At 41.2% G+C, this 27,642-nt stretch overlaps 2 protein-coding genes across 4 annotated transcripts; one reads left to right on the top strand and one right to left on the bottom strand.

Moving 5' to 3' along the window:
• The first annotated feature begins 866 nt into the window (after positions 1-866).
• Positions 867-21,956, top strand: tprb (translocated promoter region b, nuclear basket protein). Of its 3 annotated transcripts, none has more exons than XM_068318793.1 (51): positions 867-1,038; positions 1,380-1,484; positions 1,580-1,653; positions 2,094-2,190; positions 2,281-2,384; positions 2,498-2,662; positions 3,092-3,184; positions 3,347-3,427; positions 3,676-3,763; positions 3,891-4,031; positions 4,166-4,269; positions 4,415-4,612; positions 4,818-4,925; positions 5,046-5,272; positions 5,401-5,564; positions 5,844-5,986; positions 6,843-6,991; positions 7,099-7,261; positions 7,411-7,545; positions 7,628-7,768; positions 7,905-8,073; positions 9,286-9,452; positions 9,620-9,772; positions 9,901-10,017; positions 10,758-10,961; positions 11,184-11,371; positions 11,835-11,982; positions 12,194-12,331; positions 12,458-12,589; positions 12,709-12,839; positions 12,972-13,182; positions 13,262-13,408; positions 13,646-13,823; positions 14,131-14,324; positions 14,589-14,662; positions 14,864-15,060; positions 15,150-15,437; positions 15,622-15,764; positions 15,861-15,938; positions 16,034-16,222; positions 16,305-16,451; positions 19,134-19,227; positions 19,638-19,798; positions 19,901-19,954; positions 20,064-20,155; positions 20,430-20,539; positions 20,639-20,737; positions 20,869-21,022; positions 21,192-21,313; positions 21,407-21,502; positions 21,819-21,956. In XM_068318793.1, exons 1-51 carry the CDS (start codon positions 867-869, stop codon positions 21,866-21,868), a joined length of 7,077 nt encoding a protein of 2,358 aa, XP_068174894.1. In that variant the 3' UTR covers positions 21,869-21,956. The 3 variants fall into 3 exon arrangements, with proteins under 3 accessions (XP_068174894.1, XP_068174893.1, XP_068174892.1); XM_068318792.1 differs by having other exon boundaries at positions 15,616-15,764; positions 15,864-15,938; XM_068318791.1 differs by having other exon boundaries at positions 15,616-15,764.
• On the bottom strand, positions 21,581-27,345 carry prg4b (proteoglycan 4b). The gene is made up of 14 exons (XM_068318794.1): positions 27,294-27,345; positions 27,133-27,211; positions 26,772-26,888; positions 26,514-26,636; positions 26,181-26,228; positions 25,618-25,677; positions 25,242-25,532; positions 24,473-25,105; positions 24,126-24,212; positions 23,673-23,809; positions 23,348-23,504; positions 23,082-23,192; positions 22,704-22,832; positions 21,581-22,148 (listed from the first exon to the last, which is right to left on the bottom strand). The coding sequence occupies exons 1-14, from the start codon at positions 27,303-27,305 to the stop codon at positions 22,042-22,044; spliced, it is 2,091 nt and encodes a 696-aa protein (XP_068174895.1). The 5' UTR covers positions 27,306-27,345; the 3' UTR covers positions 21,581-22,041.
• Between the last annotated feature and the right edge of the window lie 297 nt (positions 27,346-27,642).

Here is a 27,642-nt window from a genome sequence, read left to right as displayed (position 1 = left end):
ACTTTTAGAAGTTTCTGTTCAATCTGTTCAAATTACCTTCTTTCTTTCCAAGGGGTTGTTGTTTATCTTGATTTAGCAGATTAGTCATCATGTGTTAAAGGGGGAATCTTATTTTTGATTACACTTTGATTCTATCGTCTGTGGCACTCATTGAACTGTGGTTGCCTAAATGTTAAAAGGTCTCGAATGTAGAGAGAGTAGAGTATAACTTTATTGATCCCCTAATGAAGTTCCTTCAGGGACATTAACATCTCCGTAACACAACACAGTGAGTACACAAAAAAAGCACACAGAAAGCACCAACACATAGAAAGTAGTACCAACACCAAATAGAAAGAGTAATAAATAACCCATCAAGAATATACAAATAGAAAATCATAAATATGCATCGAAATAAAAATAAATAAATAAATGTGAATATGAGTTGATTTGAGTTAGATCAGGAATTGTTTGAAAGCGCAATAATTTGTGAAATATTTATTTGAAATGTTATGAAACTATTCCTTTTAAAGGAACAAACAAACAAACCTTCAATAAAAGTAATTAAAAATCTTATTTGATTGATCAATCGTGTGAAACTAACTTAAATGCATAATCAGTAACACATTACCGTAGACATATTTTGTGATGTAGCACATTTCTTTTGGTTGTTAATGCATTAAACGTAGGTTAATAATGCTTTTTTGACATGTAATGTATATCATATAGGCTGCTACAACAATAATAACCTGAAAAACTAGCCATGACAGCCTCTGTGAAAGCAAATGATATATCTGGTGCCTGGCATGATCTATACTGCGTCTGCTAAGATGTTTCCCATGATGCTTCAGTGTCAGTGATAAAGTCTCACACTGCGCATGCGGGCAATGAAGCGCCCAGGAAAAATGGCGACAGTGTTACTCCAACAGGAGTTTGAACCCACTGAGCTCGCTAAAGTGCCAAAAACAATACAAAATAAGCTCGAGCGGATTCTTGCAGATCAGCAATATGATATAGATTCTTTGAAAGCACAACACGAGCAGTTTCGCGTAGACAGCGGTAAGATATTTTCTTGTATTTTGTTTGGTGACGTCCCCGTTTTGCTGCGTTCACTGTGCACTCATATTGGATAACGGGAAAAAAGAAAGGACAATGATGCTACCCTGACCATTATTACATGTTTACTCCACACTATTAGCATTTTTTTTTTCAATTTTATTGTTTGCTTGGTAATGTGAACAACAGCTTACGTGGATTGAATACACAAGGTAGCATTAGCGTCAGTGAATTGACGCTAATGCTACCTTGTGCTAACTTCACGTGCACTTAGTGTTGACAGCTAACGTTAAAGAAATAAGCCGCTAACCATCATGGTGATGTTCTGTCCTCTGTGTTTACAGAACAACATTTCTTTGAAAAAGTGAAACAACTTGGTGAGTGCCAGGAACAGTTTGTGTCCCAGACTCAAGAACATCTTAAGCTAAAAGAAGAGTTTAGCAAGCTTGGTAAGAGTGAATGTTTTTATTGTATTATGCGCCAGTTTACCTCAAATCCGCGATTTTGTATTTAAATATTTGCTCTCTCCATGTTTTGTTTACAGACGAAGAACTTAAAGTTGTGCGTGAAAAGAACAGGGAATATGAAACCGTCCAAGACAGGCTGTCATCAGAGAAGGTGAACAAGTATCATTGACCATGTCAACAGTCATTTTATTATTGGTGTATTGCTGTGTAACTATGTTTATTGTTAATGTGTGCTGATTTGCTTTATAATTAAAGTATAGCGTCAAACAGTTATGTTATGTCTGTATCTGGTTTATTTGGGGTTTTTTTTATTTGTTATTGGTTTTATAACGCCTCTGACTACTCAATCATCTTGCCATTATTTTTAGCAAGCTTTTGCTGACTTAATAATCACAAATTATATTGAAATTAATATTTTGGACAATGTTTGAGTTCGTAACATTTTCACGTCTAACTTTTTTTTTAAATTTTACCATTTACTTGAATTTGACTTTGTTTTTTGTGCTGAAATTTCTTATTTTGCAATTTCTACATGATTTTAAAAATTATACCAGTAATCACTTTGGTTAAAACATTTTATATTTGTTTTAGATTTTGGTCACAAAAGCCAAAGAAGAGCTGGAGGCAGATAAGCGAGAACTTGTACGAACACTGGAGAGGAGATCTTTGGAAGTGGAACATTTAAATGGTATATTTTGATTGTCTCTAGATGTCTGTTCACATATGATATTGCACCTCACTAATTCTGCCACTTGTTTTATGTCTGTGGTTCCATCAGATGACCTCCGTCAACTTAATGATAAGTTGGTGGAGGTCAGTTCCTCTAAAATGGCCTTGCAGTTGAAGGTAGATGAACTCGAAGCAGCTGAAGTAAATATCAAGGTAAGATATTTTATTGTTCTTTTCCTTTTGTGAACTACAGTATTTTAACGTCAGTTCAGACTACCCACTGAGTACTTGAAACAAAAAAAAACGCTTTTTCCTTGCCTTTCCAGTACAAGGAGAAACGAATGGAGCAAGAAAAGGAGCTGCTGCAGAGCCAGACATCATGGCTAAATGAGCAGTTGAAGGCCAAGAGTGAAGAAATTCTGTCTTTGTCTCGAGAGAATGGAAATCAGATTCTAGAGCTAAAGTGCAAACTGGAGAACAAAGAAGATGAGGCATGTTTCTAATTGTATTTTGTGGAGAATTTTACAATTCCAAATGACATGCATGTGTGACGTAGCAAAAAAAAATCAGTGATAACAACAATGATAGCAAAATTATTTATATTTGTAAAACTAAATCATGTGTAGAGATTGTTGTGATGCAGGAACCAGTGACCAATATTTTGCTTCCTTGGTAACGTTCAAACCAAATCAAGCTTTTTGTGAGTTGTGGTTTGATATGAGCGGATACACTATGCTGGAGTATATTTGTTTCTTCCGGCACTTAGTTTTCAACTCCTGGCTGGGGAGCAATTAAAAAGGGAGGTTTTCTGCATCTGCACCTACCAGTAAACTACTTTGGCTGGAAGATACAAACAACACTGCTGTTGACTTGCATTTCTCGTTTCAAGGTTATATTATTTATCTTCCTGTGACTTTCAGTTGAACAGAATTCAAGACCAATTGAGTAATTTGAAGACTTCAAATGAACAGCATCAGAAACACAATGAAGTCCTGATCAGCAAACTCAAAGAAGTATGTTTTTTTTTGTTTTACATAATTTGACGTCAAGTGTTTTTACACACAATCACGAGAACTAAATTTTCATTATATTCAGCAACAAACCAACCAGTGTGGTTGTAATCATTGTGAAGTGTTTTTAATTGAAGTGCATTACTGATCTTTTACTCTTTATAGGCTAAGGAACATCAAACCAGTACGGAGGAAAAGTTCAGAAATGAACTTAATGCCAACATTAAACTTTCCAATCTCTACAAGGTATGAATGTCATTGATAGCAACTTGTGAATATAATAACGTAGCAGACCTGACAGCTGGAAGAATAATAATACATATCTGTTGATCCAGCACTGCTAAACATTTTCCAAATATAGCTTTGCAATGATACATAGATATTTCAGCTGTGTTTTATGAGTATGGTGTATATTTATTGTGACTGAAAGTTTTGTTGTGTTTTGGCATACTTCCTTTGTTATTTTGCCAACACAAACCCTACTGTTGTTACAGGAAGCAGCAGAGGATTCTGAGGCAAAAAGTAAAGATCTAAGTCAGGCTGTGGAGGAGCTGCATAAACTACTGAAGGATGCCGGAGAAGGTTTGATGCTATTTCAGAATTATTTAGCACTAGACTGCTTCTGCAAAGAGGAATCTGTTTAACTGTCATTGTAGATTTTGGTAGTTATCTTCCCTGGCAGGTACAGTATTTATTCCTTTCTTTACAGCCAACAAGGTCCTCGAGGAGAAACTGCAGGAAATGAATGGTGAAACAGACAAGCGTGTTGCGTTGCTAAAGGAGAAGATCCAGGTTCTTGAGAAAGAACTAGACAACACCAATGAGCTGCTGTCAAGTTCTAAATTCCGAGGTCTGTTGTTTTTTCATTTTTTCATCATTGCACCGTCTTGCATTGTCAGTATTTCCTCATCAAATACTCCTCCATGGATTTTCTCAAACCTAACAGCTATGATTTGTAATCTCTCCTACTTTTTGGATCTCCAGGCCCTCTCAGTTCAACATCTGTGCTCACAGAAGAGCAATTAACAACAATGTCTCCAACAGCAGCTGTTGTATCCAAAATAAAACCTGGCATGAGGCTCACAGAGGTAAGTGAAACTGAGTTTCAATAGTCGAATGATTATTATAAAGCTTTGCTTACTTTGGAAGTTCCTCCTCTTGATGTCTACATTTAAAGTGGATCGTTATTAGATTACTCATTATTTTTCTAAACAATGTCATCTGTGTTATCAGTTGTATACAGCATATGTAGAGAGCCAAGAGCAACTGCAGTTGGAACGAATTGAAAACAAACGTGTCAACAAGTACCTGGACGACATTGTGCAGGAAGTGGAAGCCAAAGGCCCAATTCTTAAACGGCAACGTGACGAACATGAACGCATGCAGAAGTCGGTGGCCAGTCTTTCTACCAAGCTGGAAGAGGCTGTGAAGGTGGGTGATTCAGACGCGTTGGTGGAATGTAATTTTTCAGTTGATAATACGTGTCGGGTTATTGTTTTTTTGTACCAAGTTGTACTGGAACTTTCCTATCTGCAGTGGAATGAAAATGATTGTAAAGAAGACATTCAGCCTTCCATAATTCCAACCCAATATGAATTTTTTCCTTCTCTTTAAATGTACACGCGTTTTCTTGAAGGAGGTGCACCGTCTGCAGAATGAGGCTGATGAAGCTAACAAGCGCTCCTCTTTTCTGGAAGGGAATAAACAGAGGTGTGAACAGGAAGTGGTAGACCTGGCTCGTCAGGTGGGGTCCCAGTCTCTTGCTACAGTTGCAGTGTATCTAAAACATTTGTTATGGTATTGCATTGCTGACTGTATATCAGAGTTGTCCAATTCTTTATTTTCCATCTGTCTTTCTGACCAGGTCCGTGTCTTGCTGATTGAGCTGGAAGAGGCTCGTGGAAACCATGTTCTTCTTCACGACGAGGTGAGCTCAGGTGATATCAGCAGCTCATCAGAAGTGATAAGCCAACACTTGGTGACCTTCCGTAGTGTAGAGGAGCTACAGAAACAGAACCAGCGTCTACTGGTGGCCCTCAGAGAGCTTGGTGATGCCCAAGAGAGGGAGGAGTTTGAAGCCTCCGGCAGTAGGTATGCTAGTTAGGAATGCGTGCGGAATTCGTTTTGTTTTTGGAAATATAACTCCTTCATTTGTCCCGCAAAGGGAAATTTTTCAAGTTAATAACATTTTAGGTAGTAACACTTGCTTGTTATAACAGGCTTGATGATTTGAGGCAAAGTTTTGCTAAGGTCCAGGCTGAGTTGGAGTCCCTAAAAGAGCAACGCAGCCAACACCTCAAGATGACAGAGTCCATTGTGAGACAAAGGGACATGTATCGCGTTCTTCTGGCTCAAGCAACTGGAGTCAGCTTCCCTCCACAAGGTAACAGACAAGGTGACAAACCAAACCATATAATAGGGGAAAGACCCAGGCATCCTGCACATGTTATTGAAATTATTTGGTTATGGAACCAAGCTGTTTGCCTAGTTAGTAAAAAATAAGTCTCTCATGTATCTCTCATGAGTGCTTTGCTGATTTGACATATTTGCCTGACTGAAAAAATAATTTCCCCAATGGATTTATTCTTATTATTATTCTTATTCAGTTATTTTTATTTTTACTGTTATTGTTGTTACTTGACTTTGGTGCTGTTTTCCTCAGGTACACCGCCTGAGGACTTCTCCCTGACCTCCACCCCACGACGCTCACCTGCAGCCATTACTTCAACAGGAACATCTTCTCCACATGTCTCCATGGCAACAGAGTCTGCTGAAGTTTTGGAAGCCAAGGCAGCTTTGCGTCAGGTGAGTGCAGGGCTCAAAATTAACTATTTTTCTTGGTAGCACTGGTGCTCCCAAATTTAGAAGTTAGTAGCACCAGCAAAGACTTTAGGAGCACCTACCCAAAAGCGAGGCAGTGACGGAGCGATAGAGACGCTCCGTCCATCTCCTTTCCGTGCGCCTCGCCCAGGAGATCAGCCGCAGTTGTGTTCTCATTGTTTCCTGGCAGGACCTCACAAAAAAAGGCGCACCAGATTTTATTCACTGGTCACACCGGTGCTCTCAAATATATTTAATAGTCGCACTGATAAAAATTTGGGCGCATATGCGACCAAAATGGGTGCAATTTCGAGCCCTGGGTGAGTGCCACCAAACATCTGAACATCTGTGTGATAATATTCAGTTGACCGCATTTAGGTAACACAACCATAGCAATGAACATAGACACTATAAGGCACTACTGTTACTCAGAATTGTGTTTAAAGTCAGGAACGGTGTATATATATTCCTGTAAATCTGTCCATAGCCTGAACTGTTCAGATCTCTCTGAAAAACCAAACACGGCAGTAACCTGACACTGCATCCTGACACTACGTTTTAACTTACCTTATTTGTTGAATCTGCCACTAGGTGGCAGTGTGTGTTAATGAAAAGAGTTGCTGACGTTTTTGGCTATTGCGTTTGTAGAACTTGAGTAAAGAACAAATTTCAAAACAAACAAAGAACAAAAGGAAAAGATTTAAAGAAGATGAAAACAGTTCAGGGCACATTTATGTGAATTGGTCAAATGCTGATGTAGCATGTTTATTGTTGCCTTAAGACAACAAGCAGTATTACTCAGAAAATTCATGAAATGAAAATTGTCTGGTTGAATCTGCAGTTGCAGGAGGTCTTCTCTTCCTACAAGAAAGAACGTGTGGAGAGTGACAAGATCCTGATGGATCAGAATGAAAAGCTCCAGGAGCAGCTTTCTCATCTCCACTCTCAAAATGCTAAGATATCCACCCAGCTAGAGTTTGCCTCCAAGAGGTAAGTTTGATAAACATGCAATGAAACAGCTCTGGTTAACTTAACACTTAATAGAATGTATAGGAAAACAGGTCACTAAGCAAGATGTGTTTTTTTAACAATAACAGGTATGAGATGCTACAAGACAATGTTGAAGGCTACAGGAAAGAGATTGCTTCTCTCAGAGAGAAAGGACAGAAGATGACAGCTGCCACACAGAAGCTTGAGCAGACCATCCATACTTTGACAGAGGATCTGAGAGCTACCAAAGAAAAACTTGCCATGGCCGAGGTTTGATTTTTTTCCCCGACATCTATTTACTGTTAGTTTTTTGCCTTAGTTTGGTTTCTGTCATCCTTGAGGGATATAATGTTGCTTGGTTAAAATTTGTCTCTTAGGAATCGCAGGGCCATCTTGACGTAACTCTTTTTCTATCTTAGGGCCAGTCTGAGAGTCTTCGTAAAGAGCGGGATATGCTGAGACTGGTTGAATCTAGGCTAAATCAGGAGAAGGAGACAATTCTGAGCCAACAACAGACCCAGAGCCTACTGCTGACCAACCTGCAAACCATTCAGGTTTGTTTGCAAGAAGGTTTGCCCCATTGTGTTTCACACACAGATAAACATAGTTTAGCATGATAACTGTGTGTTCATTCAGGCCACTCTTGAGCGTTCAGAGACCGAAACACATCAACGTCTAAACAGTCAGTTGGAGAAGCAGGAACGAGAAATCACACAGCTGCAGAAGAGGGTGGAGAACGAGGTGGAGCAGCGCCACCTGCTGAGCAGAAACCAGGAAGTAAGATGTTCCACCTCTTCGTGTTCTGCTGTGGAGTGGGGGGGGGGTTATGGTTACGGTCACCTCAAGAAAACAGACATTGTAAAAACATTTTTTATCTGTTTCCTAGTTATGCCACATTATTTCTCATGCACAGATCCAGTTGATGGATGCAAAAAGACAACTGGAAGCACAGGTGGCTTTACAGCAGAAGACCAGGGAGCTGCTGAGTGCTGCCGAGTTGGAGCTCAGCAACCTCAGACAACGGCAAGGCAGCAGTGAAGCACGTCACACCCTGGGTTCCCCCTCTACACCTGTTATCAGAGGTTAGAATACACACGTAACAAATTCACAAGTTGTTATCAAATCCTGTCCAATTATGCAAAGACAAAGTATTCATGTCTGTTGGTTGGTAAAAAAAAAGTGTTTTGTATTTTTTTCATAATTAAGAGGCATTTGGGGCTTCTTTATGAGGCTAGAACCAATTAAAATGATTCCAGTTGTTTTGAATGGGGAAATGTTTGACTTGTGAGTTGTTTGACTTCGGAGCTCAGTCACAGAATGGATTGGACGCCTATCTCCAGGTACTACTGTAAAAGATGGAAAGATGATAATCACCTAATCATCTTTTCTGTATTCAAAACAATATCAAGTCAAGATGTCCGAGTTCATCATCTTTGATTTTTTTTTAAATGTGTGATTATTCTGAATTGATTTCTAGTAATGTCTTTCATCGTCATCATAATCAAAAACTCTTGAAAGTAACGTTCCAGGTGGTCCATTGAAATTGAGCGGTGGTATTCGTGAGTAAAGAGAGTGTTTACCCCTTTGTGAAAATGTGGGGGGGGGGATAATCAGTATATGAATCTTAATTTGAGGAGCTCACATCTACATTCAATAATATCATTGAAACATCTGCATGACCTGTCCACCCTTACAGTATATTCCATGGTGTGTGTCTATGGTGTCAGAAGTACATGTTGTTCTTATTGTGTTAGAGGAACATTCCAGCAAAGGAATCTAGAATATTATCCGCTCAATTACAGATGTTTATGGATTTTGAACGAGACTCTTAAGCATTTAGTGGTATGTTTATTAGTCCGCAATCCATCCCTCCCACTGAAAGCCTCACGCTATTTGTTGTGGCCTGTGTTTTTCCATAGGTTTGAGGAAGACTTGGATGCACATATTTTTGTTGGGATGGTCAGGAAAGGATGTTGTGGAAAAACAATGAAACAATTCCGCATCATTCTGGATGAATAGTGTTACGATGTTTACAGAATGTTGGAAAAACTAGAGCAGATAACAAACAGCACCCGAAAAGATTAATGTTAAAAGTACTGAGAACGTCCACTAGTCACATTTCTAATGTTGCGCATTTGGGTTAATTTATGTTCCATACTGATTTCACATGAGTTTGACAGAGGTGGTTCTGAAAAAGGCTTTGTTACTTTGCTTAAACTTTATGATTGCAGGGAGAGGTCTGTGGTTTTCAAAATATATGACTCCATTCTGCTATTAATTTTTCCTGCTTTCAGGCCTTCCAGGCTCAGATCAAGACAGTGAAGACCTGCAGGGCCGCCTACGTCTGGCTGAAACACGGGTTGAGGAGCTGGCAGAAACCCTCAAGGCCGTCACTTCCAGCATGGAACAATACAGAGCCATGGCTCAAAGCCTAGAGGAGTCCCTGGAAAAAGAAAAGCAGGTGCAAAACCTACTTGTGGTATTGTGCTACCTTTAAGGCTGGATTGCAACCATAAAATATATTTTAAAAATGTATATGTGCGTTATAATTTAAATGATCCGCAATTGTGGTTTTGTTTTGAAAAGCATCAGGATTATTGTACATTTTTGTAACAAATATATCTCCAGGTAACCGAACAGGCACGTACTTCAATTGAAGCACGCATGAAGGAGGCCGAGCAGCTGCGCCTCAAGCTCGAGGAGAAGCTTCTGGAAGCAGAGAAAGAGAAGCAAAATGTGGAGGAGCAGAAGAGTAAAGTCCAGTCCACCCTAGAGGAACAGGTATATTCTGACATTTTTCTGATTCAATGTATTGCAGAACTTCTTAAAAAGTGATTCTCACTTTATTCGACCCTCTGAGCATTGTTTGGTGTCTAGTTTTTGCAAGTAAGACAACCTGTTGACTTTAGATAAACGGCCTAAGGAGAAGCCTCAGCAGTGCACAGGTGGAGGTCCAAGTGTTGCAACAGCAAGTGACAGTAGCTGAAGCTCAGCAGCAACAAGCTGTAGAAGACAGCCGAGAGCAGGTAAGCAACTGTTTAGCATTCAGTTTAGTGACTGATGACTGATCATTTCTCACGTTTGAGAACGCTCCAGTCAACACAATCAATTTTTATTTAGGAAGGGGCTTCAAATAACTTTTAATAAAGGCTCCCACAGAAGAAAATTTACAAAAGTCTTCATATTCTTGTCCATGTTTTTCACATAACGTTTGATATAACATTGATTTTATAAAATATCACTCCTTCGACTTGCGATGTGCTGGCGACGCATCCAGAGTGTACCCTCGCCCATAGCTGAGAAAGGATCCAGCAGACAGGTGACCCACAAGGCGGAAAAGCCGTCGTTTTGTCTAGAAGAAAATGGAAGAGGATTGTGTGAAGACAGTTGAGATGTGCAGCCTGGTGAAGGAATACTGAATTTAAAACCTCCCACATAAGTTAAAAACTGACGAACAGTTTTTGCCAAATAGATATGTTTTTTCTTAATTTCTGGTAGCTCTCGTTCATTTCCTTCTTTGCAGACCATTTATGAGTGTCTACAAAGGAAGAAGAAACATTAGGTAATGTTAAACAAGCAAAACGTCCACATCTGCTAGATGTCTAGTAAAAAAGACAAGCAGATGGCATGATGGACAGATGGCATGATGAAAAGACTTGAGTGACATTCATTTGTCCCACAGTCAGGTTTTCCAGCAGCAACTAAAAGTCAGCTACCGGTGTGTGGTATTTCTAAGACATGCAAAAGTAATGTTTCTCATCTCCAGGCTAAGCTAGCAGCTGAAGCACAAGATAAGTATGAGCGGGAGATGATGCTGCACGCAGCAGATGTGGAGGCCATGCAAGCCGCTAAATCTCAGGCCCATCTGGCCATGGAGCACAAACACCAGCTGGAGGAGAGAGCACACAGGAGCAGTGCTGAACTACTGGAGGCCAGGGTGTCCTGGGAGGAGCAGGAAAAGATCCTCAAGGTTGGTTTACGGCTTTAAAAATCTACAGGAACGTTACTTCCACAATGAACCGGACCATTATAAACCTAGAAGAATTCCCATCTTAATGATGCAGATCCCCTTCAAAATTTTACTGGCCCCTCCTTGGCACACGTTCATTCCTTCCTCTAAACTTGTGTTGAAATTACATTCATATCCATTACCGGTACTTTTATGGCATTAATGTCTTTGTTCATATTGTAGGAGGAAATGTCCAAGATTGAGAGTCGCAACGATGAGTTGCAGAGGCAGAACACCCTCCTACATGAGCAGATCCAAACCATAAGCAGCAAGATGGCCGACAGTTTGCAACAAGCTGTCAGTGACAATTCGATGAACATCTCCCTGACTGAAGAGGGCAAATCTCAAGACCAAATCCTTGAGATTCTCAGGTAACGCAGGATGTCTGTAAATCAGAAAAATAAATAAAAATTTTGTGTAAAACCACATTTGACATGAATGTTTCACAGAATGGAAAATAAACTAGAGCATAAAGTTTGGTGTCAGTGTCACAGTGACCTCACAGAACACGTTTTACAAAACTACAGGATAAAGTCACTTTTTTGGGGGTATCTGATTGGTCAACCTTGGTGTCACGTCATTTCTGAGCGCTGCTCAACACACTAACTCTGGAACGGAAGATGAGACTGTTACAGTATTTCACCCATTCAGATACAGAATTAGTTCCAAATCCTGACTATCCATGTAGTATTGTTTACATTTTCTCTCATGGCAGATTGAAGATGTGTGTGTAGCATTCAAGTTTAGAATTAGCACTCACAGTTTAAGCATTGTAGTCTACCATAATTTAATTGATTTTGATGGCATTTTGACTTTTGTTTTCTCCCATCACAGGTTTGTTCGCCGTGAGAAGGAGATTGCAGAGTCTCGGTTTGAGGTTGCCCAAGGGGAGAGTTTGCGCTACCGACTGAGAGTGGAGCACCTGGAACGAGAACTGAAGGAGGTGCAGGACAGCCTGACTGCCACAATGGAGAGGACCCAGGTCCGTTTTTGTATTTATTGGCCTAACTGTTACATTTGTTAAGATTTAAGTTACATGGAGGTTGTTAGACTCAGATGTTCAGATTCTCCATTAAAAACAAATAATTGAGTTGATCTCAATAATTTTTATTCGTGAAATATATTAATAATAAACATAAAGACATTATAGCAGCATCTCTGACTCCAAACCCAACGATGATGACCTTACTTAGGTGACAGCAAAGACTTTGGCTCAACATGATGAACTGATGAAGAAGACTGAAACGATGAGCATCCTGATGGAAACCAATAAGATGTTGAGAGAGGAGAAGGACAAGATGGAGCAGGAAATGCAGCAAATCCAAGCTAAGGTATCAGTTTGTATAAAACTATTGTGGTCAGGGTGAATTTAATGTGTTTTAAGTTTTTGAGACATACAGTATACCTGAGTGAACATCCAAATACCTGTCCTACATCTCATGTTTTGTTTATTTCAGGTACAAAAGCTAGAGTCAGACATCATGCCTCTGCAACAGGCCAACTCAGAGCTGAGTGACAAGAGTGGTATGCTTCAGGCCGAGAACAAGATACTGGAGGGGGAGATAAAGTGCTGGAGAGCTCGGACCCAGGTCAGTGATTCACGTCATTAGAAAAGATTAGATTGACTTAGTTCACTTAAAAACTGATGAAGACTGTGATGATGATATTTTAGTCCTAGCTTTTATGATTTCACACACTTGTTTTTTAGCATTTGGTGAGCCAACAGAAAGACTCCGATCCAGAAGAATACAAGCGTCTGCACTCTGAAAAGGAGGTACATCTCAAGCGCATTCAGCAGCTCACTGAGGAGAGCACCAGGCTTAAAGGAGAACTTACCAGGTGAGCGAATATTAATAATGCAGCAGTTGAATTTGTTTTTGACATGATACTAAATCTGTGCCTTTTCTCCCTCGGTCCCGTTTGTCTGCCACTGTACCATTAAGGTTATGATCTGTAAATTTCTTTCTATAGGGTCAATAATCTAACAACATCCCTGCAAGGCCAAGTACAGAACTTCCGTGACAGCATGAGTAAGATAACTGAGGAGAGGAATACTCTGAAAAAGGAAGTTGAGACCAAGAACCAAGACCTACAGGAGAAAATACGAACTATCACACAGGTTAAGAAGATAGGTCGTCGCTATAAGACTCAATATGATGAACTGAAGGTGGAACACGAGAAGGTGAGCGCTCAGGTTAAAAAAGTGAGTGATTGCATTTTCACTCTTGTCCACCTTGAACCTAAACTGTTGTTTCCTTCAGGTTGTTGCAGAGGCTGCAGCAGGCCCATCTCAAGAAGAAGAGGCTCGTCAAGCCTCAGCTCAGGAGCTGTCCAGCCTCAGGGAGTGTCTTAGTCAAGCTGAAGCCAAGGCTAAAGAGCTGGAATTGCAGCTAGAAAACACCAAGAAGGTGAAACACAACAAGGTTCCAACCAGATTTGACTGAAGTGTCCATTTTATTGTTAAGATAGTGTTTTTAGCCTTCTGTTTGGCAGGGGCTCCAGGATTGTAGATTAGTTTTTAAAAATGGATCTAACATTGCTGTAAAAATATTTTTGAAAAAGGCAGCATGTAAACAGTCTTTCAGGGAAAAAGCTATTCTATGTATACATGCAATACATTCCGTTGTCTTCATGGACTGAAACAGGTTGTGACCGAACGCGAGACTGAAGGGCGAAACGCCCAAGAGGAGTCATCCAGGCTGCAGACGGAGCTGCAGGAGAAGACCTCTGAGGTGGACAGTCTTAGACAGCAGATGACCGAGAAGGAGGAGAAGACCCGGAAGACCCTTGTGATGGCCAAACAAAAAATCAATCAGCTCATAGGTGAGAAGAGTGTGTGTCTCATTCCTGCTTTTATAGATCTTGCTTTTCTTTCATTTTGGAATGTTTGCTTAACTTTAGGGTATTTAAATATAGTGTAATTGTATTAAAACATATTTTTCACATGTAATTCCCATGTCTGAATACATTTATGTTGCAAATTTTTAAGTTAAAATCCAATTACCTACATCGGTAGCAAATATAATGTTCCTATGTCAGAAATACTGTTTGTTGCGATCTTATTTTTAACGTTATCAACAAAAAAGTAGGTAAATAGCAAGAAAGCCTACATATTCAAATTCATGTCCAGGCAGCAAAGACCAGCTGCAAAAGGAGAACGAGGAGCTCAAGCAGCAGCGCGAAGAGCTGGAGGTGCGAGTGAGCGCTCTGAAGTCTCAATACGAGGGACGCCTGAGTCGACTGGAGCGAGAGCTGAGAGACCTGCGAGGCCAACAGGAGCGGCAGGAGCAGAGAGACGAGCCTCCTGAGGCGGGTCCCAGCAAGGTGAGCGCCTGCTCTGATGTTTTTACCAACCCGCTCTGTCGTCTCATTATTTAAGATGACATCTGGCCTTCGCAAAGGATAGCACTTAATAGATAAGTCTTCTGACTATCTTATTTCAACTCGAGGTTTGTGTAGTTGTGATGGATTGTTCACAAGTTATTTCATGGTGCAATCCTCCTGAGTGGGTGACATCTTGAATACATGATATACTGACGTGAAGTTGCAAATTGGTGAAACAATAGTGACTTTTGTTGTGATTTCCAGACTCAAGAGCAACAGAGGAGTACAGAACAGAGGCAGATCAGTCTGAAAACTACCCCAGCTGCAGATAGGAGCAGGTATGACCTGAGGCACTAAATCTGTTTTTTGTCTGTAAGCTTACTCTGAATGCTACATGGGTAAATAGAAGTGAATGGGTCAGAACTTTCCTGGGAGTTTTGGGAATCTCCTCAGTGCATTTGTTTCAAGTTTTCCAGGTTTTTAATTTTTAAGTGAATATATATTTAACATGTACATGAATGGATCTTTGTCCCGGTTAGTGCCAGCACGTCTGAGCCTCCAACAGCCAACATTAAGCCCACACCTGTGGTGGCTTCAGCCAGCAAACAGCCTGTCAATCCGGGAAACAAGCCCACTCCAAGAGCAAGCATAAGGCCAATGATCACCCCTGCCACTGTACCCACCCCAACACCCACAGCTACTGTCATGCCCACCACGCAGGTGGAGACCCAGGAAGGTATGTCAGCGCAAAGCTTCACACACATTCTCGTATAAGTGGGGCTTGTCAAAAGTTGCTGTGTGTGTGTAACCTGAACTTCTCTGCAGCCATGCAGTCCACTGAAGGCCCACCGGTGGAACACGTGACTGTGTACGGCAGTGCCAGCGGCTCGGTGCGCTCTGCCAGCCCCAATGTTCAGACCACATTGGCTAGCACTATGCTAACGGTGCAGCAGACACAGACTCAAGCCACAGCATTTGTCCAACCAACTCAGCAACAGAGCATGGCCTACACAGAGTCAGCCAATCAGGAGCCACCTCTGATCATTGAGGCAGCACAGAGCTCGCAAGTGGAATGGCCTTCAGCGTCTTCCACCTCCTCTGTGTTTGGAACAGGTGAGAAACTGAGCTGTGTAGAGTTGAGTGCTTTGTAGGATTATGAGGCACACTTGCCGACACAGACAAAATGAATGGTGGATAAAGAAATCCACCATGTGTTGGCATTGTATTTATTACTCACTTATTTGCATTATCAGTGAGATATCTACATTATTCCCATGCCTCATCTCTTAAGTTTCAGCAACACCAGGAACCTCCAACTCGTCCAAGAGGTCTCGTGAGGACGAGGAGAGTGCCTCTTGTGTCACTGACACAGAAGCCCCACAAGAGGAACCCTGTAGAGCTCCAAAGAAGCTACGTATCATCCAGAGAGTGGATCCGGAGGTGAGGAGAAGGGTTTAAGAGAAATACCAGTTGTTGTTTTTTGTATTTGTGTTATTCTGAGAGCAGGTACAGTTAAAGTGTGGATGTTCTCCTCAGGAGGAGGTGTTGGGGGAGGACAGTGCCGAGGCTGAAGGGGTGGTCCCAACAGATGGTGATGGTGCAGAAGCAAACCAGGTTTAGTATTGTCTAATACAAGCAATAATATTTTGTTTTAGCGGCTGATGTGACGTTTAAAAAGAACAATGGGTTTTCTTTTCCTCGCCCTGCAGGTTGAGGCTTTTGCAGCTATGGAGGAAGTAGACGACGGCGCAGCCTCCCAGTCTGTCACAATGGACAGAGATGCTACCCTGAGCCAAAGTGATACACCAGACCAACTGGAGCATGAAGTAATCGTCATAGTGACGGACACAGAGAGTGAGAATGATCAGGAAGAAGAGGATGAAGAGGAAGAAGAGCAGGTATTGCTCTGTTGAATATTTAAGTAAGCTAATACGTGAGACAACTTTGTAAGCCACTCCCCTAAAGAATTCTTCAATATAGGACTATGATGAGGAGGAGGAAGAGGAGGAGGAGGAAGAGGAAGATGATGAGGAAGAGGATGAAGATGAGATGGAGGAGGAGGAAGAAGAAGACAGCAATGAGGGGAGCAGAGATGGGAATGAGGCCTATGAGGAAGACGTTGCAGAGGTTTGAACAACACACTACGCTCTCTCAAGCAGGGGTGTCAAAGTCAAATACACAGAGGGACAAAAAAACAAATTTGCTACAAGCTGAGGGCTGGACTGGCTCAATGTTTTTTAAAACTATTGAAATAAACATTGAACTATTGAACCAAGAACTGACAAGCTAACACAGTGTATATTGTGTAATATTAAATAAATATAGCAATATTTTGTTATGGGTCTGTCAGTAACATCAACGGGAAACATTCTCAACAGACAAACAGCAAAAAAGTAAATGTCCTTCAAAAAAATATGATCATTAATATCAAGATAAATGCATAAATGAAATTGCATGCATTATAAACTGAAAATATATTATAGTGCATGCATTACTGCAAATGCAATAATAATATTGCAATAATACATTAATGTGCAAAAACAATTTAAAAAAATATTGTGCTGCTTTATGATCCTAACAATCACTGCTTTCAAATATTAAAATAAAAAAATAAAATCAGGTGTATTCTTTCTCATGGCTCTCATATGCAATTTTTCCCGAGTCTGTTCAAGTGAAATAAATTCAAATAAAATACAAAAATCTATGGCACGGAGACCAAACAATACTTCCTTCAAAGAGACATCACATCTTGTAGACACAAATGTAAAAAATGTAACTGAATTTAAAACAAAATAGGTTACTGTTCTGTGATGTTCACTTGTCTGAGGCTGAGCCTGATATTTGATGGTGTCTCATCTTTCGTACAAGTTCATCAGTGTTCGGGGTCAGGGTTCATTCAGGGATCAGGCTCTGAGCTGAGGAAACCCTTGGGATTGAGTGAAGGTGTTGATCTGTCAGACGGCTCCTGTGTGATGTTTTGTTCAGCTTCATCAGAGAGAACAGTTGTTCACACAGGTATGTGCAGTCAAATAGAGCGTCACAGCAGCTTGGATGCGCAGCTGAGGTATTGTGTTGGGGATGAAATGTGCAAACTCAGCAGAACACACACAGGTTTACCTTTCACCTCCCTGAACATACACTCTGACTCCCACCTGGCTTGAAACCCCCTGCTCTCAGCGTCCACCTTCCTTTTGGCAATTTTTGAGGAAGGGAGTAACTAAATCCAACCTCTGCTCTGACTGCTGATAAACAACGAAACCAAAGCCCGCTTACTGCCCTGCAGTGACTTCTGCTGCTGTTGCATTGTGGGGAATGTAGTGTTTGTGCGTGCAAAACACCAGTGGGCCGATGTGGCCTGCGGGCCGATTGTAATCGTAATAAAAAATAATTCAGGGGGCCATAAATAATTCATCACGGGCCAGATCTGGCCCGCGGGCCGCTGCCCTTTGTGTACGCCGGGGCTAACAGCTTTCAGATCCAGTGTGTCATTAAACCTTCCCACGCTCTCAGGCGGGAATTTACTAGCCGTTTCCAGCTCAGACATTCACTTTTTCCACACTGCCTGATTTCGCCCTCATTGCATTTTAACCACGTGTCATAACTTCCTGTCTGTGTGAAAGCTTACTCGTGTGAATGCATAGACTTTATTTACTCCTTTTTCTCTTGACTCGGATGCACATGTTCGGTGGGATGAGTCAGTGTCTCGAATGGGATGGTAAACAGTCGTCTACTTGTGATCTGCATGAGTGAAATTTGTTTTTTGCGGTGGGGAATGTGTTAACCACTGCCCAGAGTATTTAAATGAATAACCTTTGAAGGCGTTTAAACACTAATGACTAAACCAGCTGCAGCAGTTTGTTTTGATGTAATTGATAATAAACTGTTGGTGTTGGCTTTGCTGCAAGAGTGAATTTTGACCGAATGATTCTCCGAATCCTAAGAGCCTTGGATGGAAAATTTAGGAACTGTAATGTAAATCAGAGATGATCAGAAGTAATTAAATTCAGCGTTGTCCTAATGAAACCTTCTGGAAGAAAGAAGATCTCTACAAGTTTCCCTGGGATGGGTTGCAGTCTGTACAGGGCAGGCTGTGTTAGAGGAGTGGGATGGGGTGGAGGGGGAAGTGCTAGTTCCAAAAACACCACTGATGTAAAATGCCAATTTCAAAGTGAAAATGCCAACCAGTGTTCCAGCAGGAAACTGATCCCACATGCATTTCCTGACTGGCACAGAATTCCACACTGAAGCAGTTGTTTGAGCTTAAATAGATTTTTAAATACCAGCTACTAAATCTTCTTTGATTAAACATAAATAAAAGTGAGCAAAAACTGTGTTCATTTTAGTCAGAGCGATAACAGCCTCACATACACTACATCACTAAACACATGTTGATCTCACTGAGGCTGTTATTATACTGGGGTATTCTTATGTCAATGATTAGTCAAAGGTCAAATACAACAACAGCAACAGAATGACCTCATGTTGTTTTTGTGAGTTGTATTATGTTGTTTCATCAAGATGATTTCATTGTATGGGCCTGTTTTGCTTTTTGTGTCCATACCGAATGGATGCAGCAGAGTTGCCGTTTGTTAAATAGTTTGCTGGAATTAAGAAAGTAAAAATATATATTAAATGTAATATCTATCAATGGGCCACTGCCATCGTCTGATGTCCTTTACTAATCTGATTTTAGATATAATTACTATTATGATTTTACTATCTAAAAAAACCCTTTGTAATTGTGCTTTCTATTCCTTCCCTGTCGTCACCTGTTAGCCTTGTTTATTCCCTCTGTTCTTTCATTTTCAGGGTGCTGATGCAACAGACCCAGGCACGGAGACAGAGGAGAGCCTGGGGGCATCTGAATCCACCCAGAGGCCAGCAGATTCCCAGACACCAAGCTGTAAGAGCCAGGAAACATTGTAAAACGCATACGCAGAGCTGCGTCAGACTCTCCACATGCACTCACAAGCTGCCCCGCTATCCAGTTACTCACTTCAGGCTTAATGAGGGCCGGCAAAGATGTAACATGTTGTCAGGCTGAAGGGAAGATTGGTACAAGCGGTAGCCATAATAAATGATGTGTCAAGCAGAATGGATAAACATTGCTTTACTTAGGGTTAGGATTAGGTGAATGCAAACACTCCCTGTGAATTCTGTGCACACTCCTAAATCATTTTGATGTATTCTCTTTTAATAAATTTCAGATCCCTTCACTATGTCAATTGAATAAATACTGGGTTAATTGGTTTTTGAATATTTTTTTTAAAAAAGGCTTTTTTTTTAATGTGAACATTTCCACAATTGTTTTAGTCAGGGGAAATACAATGGAGGCCTTCTCTACAGAGCAACCAATCACAAGCTCTGGAACAAGGATGCCCCAGTCGCCACGGAGACCTACACAACAGTTGCCCCCTCGCCTGAACATCCACCCCACCCAGACATCAGAGCTGACACCACCTACTCAGGCTCAGGTATGAAATGTAAAAGTTTAATACTCAATAAGAAAAGTAAAAATCACACTATTAATCTTTCATTGTCTCACAAACTAATCCGTTTATATAATCTGACTACAGCGCATCCCAGTCCGTCGAGTCCCTCAGATCAACCCCACCGTGTCCGGCAGCTCCGTAAGTCTCCCGCCATCAAATATTGTCAGATAACTTGACATTCATCACACATTCACACAAACCTGTGTCCAGACATAATCCAATGCCTCGGCGTTCTCTCCCTCTGCAGCAGCACTTTTTTGACGATGATGACAGGATGGTTCCCAGCACCCCCACCCTAGTGGTGCAGCATCGCTCAGATGGTTACGACCAGGCCGTCCAGTAAATCCTCACACATGTGCACACATACCAGGAAGCCAGAATGCCTGGCAAACAGAATATAATGAAATATAATGTGGATTGAAAACTTTTGTTTCACTCGAGTTACTCAGATTTTTCCCCACAGACTCTACCTTGAGTTCATGGACCTATACTGTACCTTTAATTTAACAGTTAGAGACCGTAGAAAGTGCATATTTTTGTGAGAAGAACTCCTGGAGCTGTTGTCGCTCTTCTGTTTAGGGGTATAGAGTGATCTGTGTTATTTGTTTGTCAGTTCTCCACAGGTAGCGGGTGTGCAGCGCTTCAGGTTTGGTCCTTCGGAGGATGTGCCCCAGACCAGCTCCTCCTCCCATTCTGACCTGGGACAGCTTGCATCACAAGGAGGTGCTGCACCCCTCCTGTCCACAATCAACTGATGGTCTAAGTGTAACAGATTGAAAGCCTTGAACCACAGAGCTTAGAGGGTTTTATCCATTCTTTCAGGTCTTGGGATGTATGAAAGCCCCTTGTTTCTTGCAACCCATGAAGAGGACTCTGGTGGGCGCAGTGTTCCCACGACACCATTACTAGTTGCAGCACCAGGTATCTGTCTCTGACAGTCCGAAATTAATCCACCCACCTTTTTCTGTCAATACGGTGTCTGAATGTTGGCAGGAAGCGGGCTTATCAAATGTCACAACAAATCAGCATGTCTCGTTTCAATGTTCTTTCAGTTCCGGTCTTCTCAGAGGCGGCTCAGTCTGACACCACTGAGCACGCCTCGCAGTCTGTTCCCACGGTGAGCACGTCCACACCCGGTCTGATTGTGCCTGGAGCTGCAAGCTCAGGGGAAGAGAGAGACATCTTTCTGGAGCCAGACACTGAAAGGTCAGGCTCCCTGCTTATCGTGTTATTTCCATCTGTTTCAGATGAAGAACTGAGTCAAATACAAAACAAATGCTTGTTGACGTTTGTAAGATTCTGGTCGAATTTAAGACCAAAAGACTATATAATTTGATCACATTCCGTGCATGTTGTGTTGGTCTGTTTATTTCAGGTCCAGTGCAGAAGTAGCTATGGATCCAGTGGTATCACAGGGAAATATAGAGGAGCCGGGTCAGCCATCCGATAAGGCCAACCTCCCCTCCACCAGCCAGGAGCCCTCCTCTAGCTCTGCAGGTATAAATTAAACAAATCTTTTCCAGATCCTTTGCTGTGATTGGTTATTTTTTCTTCATATTTATCTGAAATTCTGTGGTATGTTGTTTCTAGATACAAGCAGTGCTATTCTAAAACCTTCTAGACCCGGACCCGGTCGACAGCTGCAGCGCTGGCCGGAGAACCGCGGCGGCCGCATGAAGAGAGGAGGTGTGTTTTTCCGTGTGAGATTCCAATAAGATGTCAGACTTTTCAATCAATCCAGCCATATTTATTGTCAATCAAATATAAATTGAGTTTTCCAGTTTATTTCAGACAAGGTTAAAAAAAAAAACTTCAAAAGTACATTTCCATTCTTCATTTTCATTACCAGTCATAGCACATAATGCACGTTTTTTTTTGTTTACAAGAATAACAGGAAGTGCTGTCATTCTCTGTACTTAATCCACATTTTTTTACAACCGCTACACAGTTTACTCATCAATATAGCAGGTATGTTTTAACAAATATATTTATTCTTTCTCAGGTCAGGGATTTCCTTCTCGGGGTTTACACGGGAGAAGATTTGCAAGATGAAGCACAACTGACGAAACAGCTGCTGCTGTGTCTAGTTTTTCCAGTTTATGTTCAGACCATTTTTCAGTTTGATAATGATTCCTTAAGGCTTGTTTCTGTTTATGCTAGTACAGTGTGTTTTATGAATAATAAACTAAACTTTAAAACTCTAAAAGAACAGATGATATGTATGATCACACATTCTGTGGACATTTGAAAACGTGACTCTGAGGCGTCACATCAGATGCAGGAGCATTGATGACTGGACGTTCACCGTCAATCCTCACATTGTAGGATTTGGCTGCAAAGAAACAGAATTTTGATTAAATCGTGAAGAATTTTAATGTGTTCATGGTATTCAAGATGTACTTTTACCCATGTGCATGCACATTAATGATTTAGCAAACATGACCCTGACTAAAACATCTCATTTTATAAAAACATTGTGCAATGAGTCAAATGTTAGCTTAATAGGACATGAATCTACAAAGCTGTTGTGTTTTTGTTAGTTTTATTTTTACGTAAAATGACTGTAGCCTCAGATTCCTGTAACTTCAGGAACTGCAAAATTTTTCAAACGACAGGTTTGCCCATTAAAATGGAAACTTTTTTTATGGCTACTAAACTTGAGTTGTAGGTGAATCGACACCGCCCTAAATGACATTTACATGTGAATACTCCCCACCCCTTCCTGACACACACACACACACACACACACACACACACACACGTCTTTATTAGACACTTGAGACATGATGTGAAGGTTTAAAAAATGTCCATTACAGAGGGAAATTTAAAGGACATTTTCTTCTTAACAAACTGAGACGACCACCCGACTGGTGAGTTGATGACTTACATCTTGAAAAGACGTAGTATTTGTATCCCTCTGGTTCTCTGTTGCTCGGGATGGACACAGCAGCTGTGATGGTCGAGGGAAAACCTCTCCAGGATGTCCGGATGTTGATAACTGGTCCCAGAAGAGATGCTGGAAACAGAACAATGGGATCTACAATTAAAGGATGTAGTCAAATAATTACATTTTAATTAATTTTCTAATAATTCCCTATTGAACTTCACAACACCTGCTTATGAGGTGTGCACACTTACCAGTCATTTGCAAGAAAAAAATATGGCTCCTATTGCAGAGTACCTTATGTCCTGTGACTTGAACCAAAGCTTTCACTTATTCATACAGGACAAATACGGTAAAAAATAAATATTTTTGAATTCTCACCAATTTGTCGAATCCTTCGGGTGTGGACTGCATACTGAACTGCGTACTGGACTCTCCTGCCACATGTTCCACTGGTGCCAAACTGGTATGAATATTTCTGGACGAGGCCCCCTAGAGGGTTGGAATTTCAGAAGTTATTCTTTCATTTGGAAAATTAGCGTTATGTATATGTAAATAATAAATTACTAATATAACTTGTAAATAAACACAAAGGTAATTAGAAATCCTGAAACGGTAAAACGTTTATAGTTCTCTTAGCAGTTCACCTCTCTTGAAGAAGTACACGGACTCTTTCCTCATCCTGTATTGAGGCACGGATAAAGCAGCTGTGATTTGGCCCCGGAGTCCATCAAAACCAGTTTGAATGAGCTTTGGATAGCCAGCATCCAAAATAGCATTTTCATATCTCCAATAGTGGTCTCCCTAAAAAGATCACAACAAGTTAACCTCAAGTAAAATATACCTGTTAAAACGCAGGTCAAAAAGAGTAAAACTAAAAGACATCCAAAACTGTGTTTTCAGCAGCAAAACAAAAGCATGTTGAAACATCACAAGGGGTCAAATCTATGCATTTCTTTTTAGTAAACCTACTTTAAAAATGTATGTTTTTCCCTGGCAGTTGCAGCGGGTGAACACAGTGTCAATGGGGGACGGGACTCCCCACACCCGTGTGATGCTTTGGGCCGGACCAGGAACCCTGTTTCTGTCCAGGAACCAGAAGACGTGTTCTGGAAGACGTAACATCACTGCATGAGTGCGGTTGACTGGCAAATAACTGCTCTTAGGTTAAACATCCGAGTCATTTCAAACTGTGTTATTAGACACCTCACATATAATTTGTAACCTTGAATGTATGACTTTATTTCCACTCAATGGATTTTTGAAAATGCTACAATTTACAGAGAAATGTGAAGTTAAAAAGTACATTTCCTTCTCAGCTGAACTAGAAATTTGTGTTCATGTATGCATTTTTCTGTTAAAATTAATGAAGTGGTTTTTGTATTAAAGCCTTATACCTTTCTGAACTAGCTGTTTCTCCCTTACCTCTGAAAACCACGACTGTGCCGTTACTCAGAGTGGTGGCTGCGCTGACCGGCCGCCCACTACACAGATTTGTATAGTTGCTGTCGTCTGGGAAAAAGGACATATTTGTGAGGCAACCACACAGTAATACAAAGAATCCACACAATCACAGGCTGTTAACAGGATTTTTCTTTCTTGACCTTTATTTCTAATTCCAGTAATCAGTTCATTTAGAGCCATTATCACTGAATTGGGGGTCCTACTCTTTGACGGAGGTTCTGTTGCCCCAGAATTCCAATGAATAATCAAAGTTAACATTTTCTATGAATATTATATTACAAATTTCTCCTTGTAATAATTTTTCCTACCTGATTGGTAGTCTCCAGTATTATCTATGCTAACAGGTTGTGCTGTACCCACAGGCTTAGTCTCAGGTTTGGAGCTGGGTTTAGCCACAGGTGGTATAGTGGGCGTTGGTTTGTATGGCACAAGTGTATCCTGGGGTTTTGAGGTGACTTCAGCTGGAGTGGGTCCAGTCTGGTCTGTGGTGGCTCCTAGTGCATCATCAGTGCCAACAGTTGCTGAGAGTGTGTGAGGGATGTGTGTTGTCACGGCGTCGGTTTCTGTGAAGCTTCCAGATCCAGTAGAAGAACCACTGATGGCATCCAGGAGTGGTGGTGGTGTTACATCCTCTGGGTTGGGTGTTGAAACCAGCGTGGAAGTGGGAGCGACGGTGGTGACCTGAGTGTTTTCCAGGACTGCAGTGGAGCTCTGTGTTTGTTCTGTAGATGCTGAGGCCAAAGGTGGGTAGGAGGCGGCAGTTGTGACTTCTGAAATATCCTGGAACTCAGGAGTGACATCATCTGCAGGACTCCCCACAGTCCCCAGCTCTGGGATGCTGGTCGTAGGAAAATTCCCTGATTGGTTCAGAGGTGTTACAGCTGGCTGGCTGGAGATGGGGTCAGCTGCTGCTGTGGGCTGAGGAAGAGTAGTTCCTGAGTCTGTAAGAGGAAGTCCAATACACATTCATAAACAATTGATCAGATATTGGAAATAATAAATGAGGATTTTTGGAGCTATTCTTTATGTTTTTCATTTAATTTACCACCCATCTAGAGCAACATAGATCCCCAGTACCTGTGCTCTCCGTAGGGGTCACACCACTGATGGGGTTGAGGGTGGTGAGGCTGTGATCAACTTCTGTGGTTGTGTAGTTCGAGCTGTTTGTCTCTTCCTGAGACGAGACTGTTATCGCCTCTGTGCTGATCTCCTGCGCGTCTGGATGCTGCGTGGGTCCAGCAGACGTTTGACCCCCCAGGTCAGCCGTAGACGATCCGTAGCCGCTGGTGCTCTCCGGGACTGGACTCTTCTCTGGGTCTTCTTCCGCTCCCTTTGATTCATCGTTGGGAAATATCTGGACGTACATATCTACAAGAATGTGATAAGTAAGAAATGTTTGTGAGCCTGCAGATCACACTCATCAGCTTCACCTTCTCATCTTTGTATTTCTCACCATCAATGACGTCATCCTGCAGATACGATGTCGGACTGACCTCTGGAATATAGTGGTCATCTGTGGATGAAGATGCTCATGCTTTACAGACAATTATATAATCATTTTTATTCATACACATGCTTGTGCATCACTGACATTCCACACAGAAATGTCACAACACATCTTCGTCCAGCGAGACAAAAAGATGTCAGAGGATCTCCACCCACTAAAGTCCTCCTTGCCAATTTTTGCACTAAAATTTCCAAGTTAATGTTCTTTCATCCTTTCTTGGCTTCATTTTCTTCCCCTTTCCTCTCCTACGACTGAGCCGATGCCCACAACACTCTGAGCTTTCTTGTGTTTCTTTTGGATGGTGGGGGCTTCTGTACTTGACTTGTTCTGGTGAGACTCGACCTCATAGTTAAATAGCTGCATTCAGTTCATTTAATACCCATCATGTAAGTTGGATAAAACTGAGAAGGAAGTGACAAACTGACACTGGAATAAAGTTCCAGTTATTTTACATTTGAATTAAAGCTTCATGCAGTTTACTGAGCATGTTAATTAAAAGGGAAAGTCACCGTCATTGTCTCCTTCACTGAAGGTAGAGGCTGGATCTGGAGTTGGTTCTGTGGGAATATTCATGAATAGAGGTTTAAATCAATGTATAAGCTTCTTTTCCTTAAATCTTTCATGAGAATACAGAAAGAATCACATCTTATCCTGGTAACATATCTTTGGGTTAATTATCATCTATATTATGTTGTTCAAATGACCAAAATATGTCGAAAATGGTCCCAAATATTTTAAAATTTTACAGGACAAGAAACTACATTTTGATACCTTGGGGTGTGACAACCTGCCTACATGTAAAAAATAACACACACATGGAGAATTTCTTTGACAATGCATACCTTCTGTTTCACAGTGGTTGTCATAATCTGAGCAGCACTGCTTGAACTTCATGCACTCAGCATCGCAGCTGCACTTCCGACCTCTTTTGAAAGTTTCCCCGCATCGACCTTTACATGAGTTTTCTGTTGCACACAAACACAGCTCAGGACAACTGACCAGCACATTAAACCAAAGTTATTTTAATGTTTTATGGAACATTCAGACAATGTTGAAAAATGAAATTAATATATTTGTGTATCAGGAGAAAAAATTCTCACTGGTGGTGCATTGAGATTCGTAGTCTTTGCAGCACTCATCATACAACAGGCAGTTATAATCACACTGGCACATGAAATTCCTGGAGAAGCCCAAACCACAGCGTCCTTTGCACCTTGCTGTTAACGACAAACAAGCATAATGTGGTTGTGCTGATGAATCATCTGTATCTTTAAATATTGCATCATTTTTATCTGCAGTAACACATCTGCTTGAGGACGTAAAAAATACTACTGTGCCAGAAATTGATTTCCTCTGGTAAGTAATTAACAGGATAAACACAAATGAGTACAAATGCATGATCCATTAAAAAAAAAAAAAAAACACTACATTTTCTACAAATATAGATATAAAATCACTTACTCTGAGCAGCACTGAACGTCAAGGCACAAGTCAGCAAAAGAACCGCACCAAATACAGTGGAAGACATCCTTTTGTAAACCTAAAAATACGCATGAGATGCACAAAATACAATAAACAGAATATTCTGACAGAGAGAGCAGGGGAGGTAAAATGGAACTAACCTCTGTCTGCATCCTGCTGAAGGTCTGAGTCCACTCCTTTTAAAAGGCTGAGGCGTACAGGTCAGGTCTAATTAAACGTCTGGTGATCTCACAAGCTGTAAGGGAGGATCATCCGGTCCAGCCAGAACACGGGTCTAGACATCGTGAGCCGCCACAAACAGCTGGAAGAACATCAACGCACATCTGTGCCAGACAGACAGGTGACGTCACACACACAGAAGAAGGTGACTGTAACTTGTAACTCTGACAAAAGCACGTCACTGTAGTATCAGGTTTTCAAAGCAATATCAATGTAGACGGGCACGTAACTCACGCTGTGGGAAATATTTATTATAAGTTAAAATGTTAT

This window comes from Antennarius striatus, chromosome 7, assembly GCF_040054535.1.
Source record: "Antennarius striatus isolate MH-2024 chromosome 7, ASM4005453v1, whole genome shotgun sequence".
Classification (NCBI taxonomy): domain Eukaryota; kingdom Metazoa; phylum Chordata; class Actinopteri; order Lophiiformes; family Antennariidae; genus Antennarius; species Antennarius striatus.
Note: the sequence above shows the minus strand (reverse complement) of the source record. Positions and strands in the feature narration are given on the sequence as shown.

What these genes read in the sequence shown, in the direction of transcription:
- tprb (XM_068318791.1), top strand. Translation starts at nt 867, where the DNA reads ATGAAGCGCCCAGGAAAAATGGCGACAGTGTTACTCCAACAGGAGTTT. An exon ending in TTTGAAGCCTCCGGCAGTAG is followed by an intron (nt 5,273 to 5,400) that starts GTATGCTAGTTA and finishes TTGTTATAACAG; the next exon opens with GCTTGATGATTTGAGGCAAA. An exon ending in CCACAATGGAGAGGACCCAG is followed by an intron (nt 11,983 to 12,193) that starts GTCCGTTTTTGT and finishes GACCTTACTTAG; the next exon opens with GTGACAGCAAAGACTTTGGC.
- prg4b (XM_068318794.1), bottom strand. An exon ending in CAGTGAAGGAGACAATGACG is followed by an intron (nt 25,678 to 26,180) that starts GTGACTTTCCCT and finishes CTTCATCCACAG; the next exon opens with ATGACCACTATATTCCAGAG. An exon ending in CGTGTACTTCTTCAAGAGAG is followed by an intron (nt 23,193 to 23,347) that starts GTGAACTGCTAA and finishes CCAACCCTCTAG; the next exon opens with GGGGCCTCGTCCAGAAATAT.